Raw genomic sequence first — 7,629 nt, 5'->3', positions numbered from 1 at the left:
GAACTCCTATTTGCTTGCAGGATTGATGCAGGAGAGTGAAGGACTGTCTGCTGCCTTGATGCAGGAGAGCTTAGGACACCACCTCACTCCTGCTTTGACAGCTGATTTGTGTTTCAGCCCAGCCCACCAGTCCCTTCAAGCCTGGGGAGCCAGGAGGGACCAGCAGGTGATCAGTGCAGGAGTGGAGAGCAACAGACTGGCAGGAGTTGAAGCCGTGCCGAAGGAGAGATGGAGTGGATAGTGAACCCTGCGGAGTGTTGTCATCACAAATGGAATAGAGGACAAACCCCTGGTGCCAGTCAACATTGTGGAGTCTCGGCAGAATTGGGTCTTCTATCGTCATGGATGGAGTGGAGGATGAACCCTGGAGTTGATCAACTGTCCTGACTGAATTGGGCCATCATAGTTGAAGAGGACCCAGCTCTGTTAACCCTGTGTTTTCAAGTACAAGTGGAGTCCCGATAGAAGTGGATGGCCTGAAAAATAATAGACTATCAATTTTGGCAGCAGTGAGTCCACCCCAGCCTCACCTAACAGCCATCAGTCATCATCTGCTGCCTTGTTACAGTTTGAATATAACCTTCTGTCTTCTGTATCTTTAAGTGTGTAAAGAAAAAACAAATAATTACTGTTGTATATATATTTTTTTCCTTGAATTGGAAAGAAAAAAAAGCAAATAAAGGTGAGTTTATGTGGTTCAATTTTCCCAGCAGTAAAGGAAGGATTGCCTGAAAAATAGCCCAGCAGTAAAGGAAGGATTGCCTGAAAAATAGCTAAGTTTAAGCTGCCATTTGCACATAGAGACCCGTCCCTCCCCTTTAGTCAGGGAGGGTCAGAATTCTGTAGACACCTTGACCCTCCCCTGCCTTGGGGAGGGGACAGGACCTCCATGTGCAAAGGACAGGACCTCCATGTGCAAATGGCAGCTTAAACTTAGCTATTTTTTTTTCAGGCAATCCTTCCTTTACTGCTGGGAAAATTGATACCAACCTTTCAGGCAATCCTTCCTTTACTGCTGGGAAAGTTTAAGCTGCCATTTGCACATGGAGGTCCTGTCCCCTCCCCAAGGCAGGGGAGGGTCAAGGTGTCTACAGAATTCTGACCCTCCCTGACTAAAGGGGAGGGACGGGGTCTCTTTGTGCAAATGGCAGCTTAAACTTAGCTATTTTTCAGGCAATCCTTCCTTTACTGCTGGGCTATTTTTCAGGCAATCCTTCCTTTACTGCTGGGAAAATTGATACCAACCACATAAACTCACCTTTATTTGCTTTTTTTTTCTTTCCAATTCAAGGAGAAAAAATATATATACAACAGTAATTTTTTTTTTCTTTACACACTTCAAGACACACAAGAACAGAAGGTTATATTCAAACTGTAACAAGGCAGCAGATGATGACTGATGGCTGTTAGGTGAGGCTGGAATGAACACCAGTCTCTGAGGGGCTAGGGTGGACTCACTGAAGCTGGGGTGGAATGGGGATGTGATGTTAAATATCATGCTGCCATTTTCAAATAAGCAAAAATGTGAAAATATGCGAATTTTTATTTATTTAATTTTTTTTTTTTGTGGGGGGGGGCGTGCGCGCACACAAAAAAAAAAGGGAATTTATTGTACGGCTGGCATGGGAGGTAAACAGTCTTGTCATACTGCGTCACGACCAATCTGGGAGAAAAGTTAAAAAAATATAGATAAATTTTTTTGCATTTTTTTTTTTTTTTTTTGACAGTAAGAATAATTTCCTAAAACCTGTCTTATTTAGGGAAAAATCAGGTTTTCGAACAGTGCTGGAGCCAATAAGGTTAAATTGTTTATGAGGCTAAATAATGGATTTAAGACTGATTTTTAAGGATTTAAGAGGCTTAACAAAAAGGGTTTGGTGACTTTTAAAGGGTGTTTTAAAGGGTTTGTCAGTTGAAATCAAGGAGGATAGAAGAGTAAGATAAGGGACCCTACTGACTCCGCTATATGGTTCCTAAACCACAGCAAAACTTCCTTAAAACACCTTAAAAGACCGTCTCACTAACTTAAAAACCTTAGCAATTCCAAAACACTAGAAAAACACACCAAACACTTAAAAATACACCTTTATAAGTTCTCTTAAACCCTCCTAAAAGTTTAACACTCTAAAAATACTAAAACTCAAAGTCAAAGTCCCTTGCAAACACTAAAAACCAATAAATATCGCAAAAAACACACCTAAAAACAAAATGATCTGAAACACATTCAAACACTCCCAGAACAGAATGGACACACACTATCCCATTCAAAATACACCCAAACACAGTTACCCATTATTAAAACTCAAATACATACACACTCAAAACACCATTGTATCCCCACAATCACAAAAAAAAAAGCCAAAAATACACAAGAGATCAAAGAGAGAGAGAGAGAGAGAGAGAGAGAGAGAGAGAGAGAGAGAGAATATTGATGGCAAATGGAGAGAAATATACCTATCTTTTATCATATGGGCTGTGTTCCTTTGTTCCCATCCCACCTCATGGAAATATTGCTCTGACCTCATCCCATACTTTTTTTTTTCCCACCGTTGACACAAAGGCAAGGTCGAGTGATCGATTATGGATTCCACACAACAAAGCTGGCATCGCAATTCTTCACGTATAACTTATTTCATGCCTAATACAACATTAAATATTTAATGTATACTTCATTAATAAAATAACAGTACCAGAGAGCTACGTTTGTCCATAATAAATATATTCTCATCCTCTTCATGATCACCACCAGCCTCTCAGAACACACACACACACACACAATGATAAAAAGCGGTAATCAGTGAGGCCATGAATGAAATTATATGACTGGCGGAATGATGTGAGGGACTACAGAAGAAAACAAGAGAAAAAAAAAAAAACATGCAGTTTCATTCATATTATCGGTCGGCCGCAACGATCCTGTCCTTGGACTTTTGAAGCCAGGCCCAGCCTTCTCTATAGGTCAGTGTGGCGGCAGACTCGGCGCGGGGTGGAAGTGAGGCTTCCTTCCCCAGTCAGCACCGCTTCTTTCACCTTTCAGAGCTAGGTCGCGCTGTACTCTGCACCACATTATCACTTGGTTGCTCACCACTAAAATTTGAACCTTATCTTTATGCACGTGCAAGATAATCTTATATTCTTATAAATTTTGCAAAAATCTAAGCACAAATTGCACATATTGTAACCTTCAACAGAATCAGTTGAGAACTTTCATTTGCGATGGATTCCATCAACAATTGTTTTTTGTTTTTATTTGAAGGAGTGTACTTTAAGTTAAACGCTACTTTACGATTGATATCGAAGTGTTCGGGGAAGGATATAACAAAATGTGTGTGTGTGTGTGTGTGTGTGTGTGTGTGTGTGTGTGTGTGTGTGTGTAATCACAAACGCGTTCATCCTCTTCGTTTTCAATTCCACGCTTCACATTGCTCAAGTAATTTGTTTTACGTTTGCCTACATTGCAGCTGTGGTGGAGGTTTGGTTGTATATCACAAAAAAACAATGGTATTGGTGGCGTAAAGCCTCTCACTGTGAATATCTAAGTGAGTAACGCGGGTCATCTTCCCCCATTGGATGGCGGCCAGATGGCGGGGCAGCGTGGCGTAACAAGGTAGTCAGTCAAGTGTTAATATCGCACCAGATGGTCGCTTCCTGCCGCAGGCGTACACACTGCTACGTTTTACACTATTCACGTTTACAAAGCTGCGGAAAGGTGGATGATAGTGGACAGTTCTATAAAGCATTGAATCGGATAAAAAAAAGAGTACTTGTTACACACACATCGATAAGACGCTAGCTCTATAACAAGGAGGAAACTCCTGTAATTTAATTTCTTTTGCATAACTGATATCTGATGTTTCAATGGAAAAGAAGGAAGAAACAAAAGAAAGAAAAAGAAAGACGAAGAGGGAGGAAGGAAAGTAAAGAAAGGAAGGAAAGAATAAATAAATAAAGAAAAGGAATGAAATAGGAGAGAGAGAGAGAGAGAGAGAGAGAGAGAGAGAGAGAGAGAGAGAGAGAGAGAGAGAGAGAGAGAGAGAGAGAGAGAGAGAGAGAAACAACTAATATCTGACGTTTCAATGGAAATGAAGAAAAAACAACCAAAAAAAGATAAAGGAGGGAAGAAGGAAAGAAAAGAAAGGAAGAAAAAAATTAATTAATTAATTAAAGAATGAAAAAGAGAGAGAGAGAGAGAGAGAGAGAGAGAGAGAGAGAGAGAGAGAGAGAGAGAGAGAGAGAGAGAGAGAGAGAGAGAGAGAGAGAGAGAGAGAGAGAAATTTAGCCTGCAGCTCCCCTTTCTTCCCCAGAGGCCACCTGCACACTAATGTTTTGCGTATATCCCGTGGCTGGCAAGGACGGAATATGGGGAGGAAATTCGACATCCGTGAGTACTTGCTGCAGCTTCAGTGGTCCAGAAATGAGAAAAAGAAACGCAAGCCCCCGCGCCACTCCAAGACCCGCCACTGCCTCTACTCGCAGGACCCCGTGAAGGACGACCTGGTGTGGTGAGTTGAAGGGTGATGGTGGTGGTGGTGGTGGTGGTGGTGGTGATGGTGGTGGAGCTGGAAAAATGAAATGGGCAAGATTGAGAGAGAGAGAGAGAGAGAGAGAGAGAGAGAGAGAGAGAGAGAGAGAGAGAGAGAGAGAGAATGGGGGAAGGACTATGCTCTCCAACTCACTAATACAAGAGTTAACCAGTATCTTTACTTTGTCATTCTTCCCACTGGAACTGCTGCGTGTTTGTTTTCCCGCCTTCCTTTGATTTGAATAGTTTCGAAAGGGGAGTATGACGATCTAATTTTTAAAACTAATTTTACCAACTTTTAGGTCAATAACTTTTTTGGAGACGGCAAGTTGTATAAGCTCGTATTTATTTATTTTTTTTTAACATTTTTGGCCTTGGCTAGTCTTCACACGCCCCGTCACGCAAAAAAAAAAAAAAGAAAAAAGAGTGGATTAACAAGCCAATTAACATCATTCGCTGGGATACAGGACAAGTGTATAATTATCGTCCCGTGCTCAAATATTTGTCCTCGTGTCTGGGTACGCAACTGGAGACTGGCTTCAAGGTGCGGGGCGCGGCCTTTCATCGTGACAACACCTCATTCTTGAACCTTTCTCTAAGGGTCTTTGGAGTTTTGAGTTTTGAGTAGAGTTCTTGATACACGAATTTATGTTTTCTGGGGACAAGAGCGGCTGTCGAGGTAGGTGTGTGTGTGTGTGTGTGTGTGTGTGTGTGTGTGTGTGGTGGGGGCGGGTGTGCGTGTTTGCATGACTTCACAAGTATTCACGGAAGGTTTCATGTGTGGCGGGGGGAAAAATTATATTGTGTATGTGTAGATGTTTAAAGATTTACAGTAAAATATCGGTCAGTGGTGGATATCCCAGGCCGCGCTGCATGTGGGGTGTGGACGTGAGCGTAAATGTGATTGGGGGAATAAAGTGAAGAAAGTCTGGTCGTCTGGTCGTCCATCTCCTCAGGGTTGATTAGCGGAGGGCGGCTGTCACGGGTGGTGGCGGTCGTACTCATTATAATGAGGACTCTGTGGATGGACGCGCGGGTCTGGGTGGTGGTTTTGACATCAGGGTTGCGGTTGATTCTGCTTTACCCTCTAACTTATTACTTAATCAAAAGGAAATGCTATCCACAAATCTAGTACGCATATAACGCTGATACTTATCCTCGCGCACCGAGAAATAGTAAAAAAAGTTTATATATGCATAAACATGAAGGAAAAATCATAGCCACAAAACAAAAATAATGTTCCGAAGATTATGCAGTTCATAGATGTTCATTAAATAGTTCAGGTTTCAGACGTTTACGTAAATACTTGGCAGTTTAGTAGGTAACAAAGTAAATACTACTGGATAAAGATAGACTTCATAGTGGCAGAGTGCAGGCACTCCGCAGGCTTAATGACAAGTGGGTGGTTCTGCGGCAGGAAGTCTGTGGTGCGCGGAGAGGCGATTGCGGCGGAGCGTCGGAAACGGGACTACGCCTCAGCACAGCAGCTCTATCAACACCAGCAGGAGGTGAGCAGCGCCCAAGCCTGCCCGCCCGCCCAACCTTGCCGGTCGTAGGGGAAAGGGATGGAAACAATGATATAATCTCCTTCAGCTTCTCTGCCTGTTTTGTTGCGTGCGCCTGAATGATTCGTTAAGTAGATATTTAGGTTTATGGCAGCTTTAGTTTTCCCTTCTCTCCCCCAGCAGCTGTCCGTCACGACCAGTCAGGAGGGAAGGGAGGAAGAAGGGGAGGACGATGCACCCCATGAACTCCCCCAGCAGGCCACTCACGACCCGCCCCTCCCAGCCACCTCCAACGGTGAGCCTCGACACCATGAGCTTCACTTTTCAAGGGCACTGAATAAAACTACAGATTTCACTGATTGCAGACGAATTACAAAACGTAAAGCTTTGGTTAATGTTTTTGATCTTGGTAAGTAGATAAGCAAATTAATGATTTCCATACTCGGATAATTCAGTTTTATGATACATATCGATTTATCGTAACTGTACTTATTGTTTGGCGAGTCGCAGGTGAATTTGCATTCACTAAATCACCTGTTAAGACGTCAAGATGAAATATTTCGTCAGGGATGCAAATTCTTTCATGAACTGCAAGATTGCTAATGGTTTAATGGCAAACATTAGATACTTCTGAAACGATTTTTGGTCATGGTAAGTAACGCAAGTCTTTTGAGAAACGGAAAGCTAGCTTTTAAACTAACATGTATGCTCATAGCTACTGCCTTTGGGTCACTGCTTTTACGAAGACAAAGGAGTAACCAAAGCGACAGTTTCTGGCTTTCCAAACTAAGACTGAGGTTTCTTGCCTAATCTTTTAATGAAACGTGATGGCAGATACAACTGGTGAGGCATGCATCATTCACACAGGGCTATCTACCTTTCAACTTACTGTGTATGGGTCGTTGTCAAGGTAACTTCGGGCGACTTGTCCTCGTGTCTTGCAGGGTACATCGGCTGGCGCTCCTCTGTACCACATCTGCAGCTGGAGCGATTCGGGAACTTCACTTGAGTCTTCTAAGCTGCAGCAGTCCTGAATGGAATAATTGGGATTATCAGTATTGAGCTCTGGCATAACGAAAAAAAAAAAAAAATAGTTTGAAAATATATATAACTAGAACACATTTACTTTTTTTCCCCATCCAACGGAATTACAGGGAATCAAGGATTACGGTCAAGTAAAAAAAAAAAATATCGAGCACACCATGATGTAGAGGTCAGGTGGCCGCGGCTGGTCTGTGCTGTTAGCATAGGTGGGTGGGAGATGCGAAAGATGAATACTACGTTTCCCACGGTGCTCCCTCCAAAAACAGTGTTCTTTCTTGGTTTTAAATGATCCAAAATTGTCCCTTACAGTTGTTCACTATGGAGTATGCATCCACAAACTGATGCAATTTTTTTTTTATCTGAACGTACGTGTGTGTGTGTGTGTGTGTGTGTGTGTGTGTGTGTACATGCAGGACTAGTCATCTTGCCTGTGCATGTGCACAAGCAGCTGCTTTTGACTAGTAAACATAAGCCGAACGCCGGCCAGCATGACCACAGCTGGCGCTTATCGGGTCTGCTGAATGTCTCCGCATGTAAGGAAGTCTTATTTCAGAAACT

The 7,629-nt window shown here is 42.7% G+C and overlaps 1 protein-coding gene across 5 annotated transcripts; it reads left to right on the top strand.

Annotated features, from left to right (window-relative positions):
- Positions 1-371: 371 nt before the first annotated feature.
- On the top strand, positions 372-7,146 carry LOC135114084 (uncharacterized). 5 transcript variants are annotated; one of them, XM_064029780.1, is made up of 5 exons: positions 372-509; positions 4,305-4,502; positions 5,940-6,030; positions 6,211-6,322; positions 6,972-7,146. In XM_064029780.1, exons 2-5 carry the CDS (start codon positions 4,360-4,362, stop codon positions 7,034-7,036), a joined length of 411 nt encoding a protein of 136 aa, XP_063885850.1. In that variant the 5' UTR covers positions 372-509; positions 4,305-4,359; the 3' UTR covers positions 7,037-7,146. The 5 variants fall into 5 exon arrangements, with proteins under 5 accessions (XP_063885850.1, XP_063885846.1, XP_063885847.1 ...); XM_064029776.1 differs by having other exon boundaries at positions 6,208-6,322; XM_064029777.1 differs by lacking the exon at positions 372-509 and adding an exon at positions 1,670-2,992 and having other exon boundaries at positions 6,208-6,322.
- The last annotated feature ends 483 nt before the right edge of the window (positions 7,147-7,629 follow it).

The sequence above is a fragment of the Scylla paramamosain genome, chromosome 27 (genome assembly GCF_035594125.1).
Source record: "Scylla paramamosain isolate STU-SP2022 chromosome 27, ASM3559412v1, whole genome shotgun sequence".
Classification (NCBI taxonomy): Eukaryota; Metazoa; Arthropoda; class Malacostraca; order Decapoda; family Portunidae; genus Scylla; species Scylla paramamosain.
The sequence above is the reverse complement of the archived record's forward strand: the minus strand, read 5'-3'. Positions and strand labels throughout refer to the sequence as shown.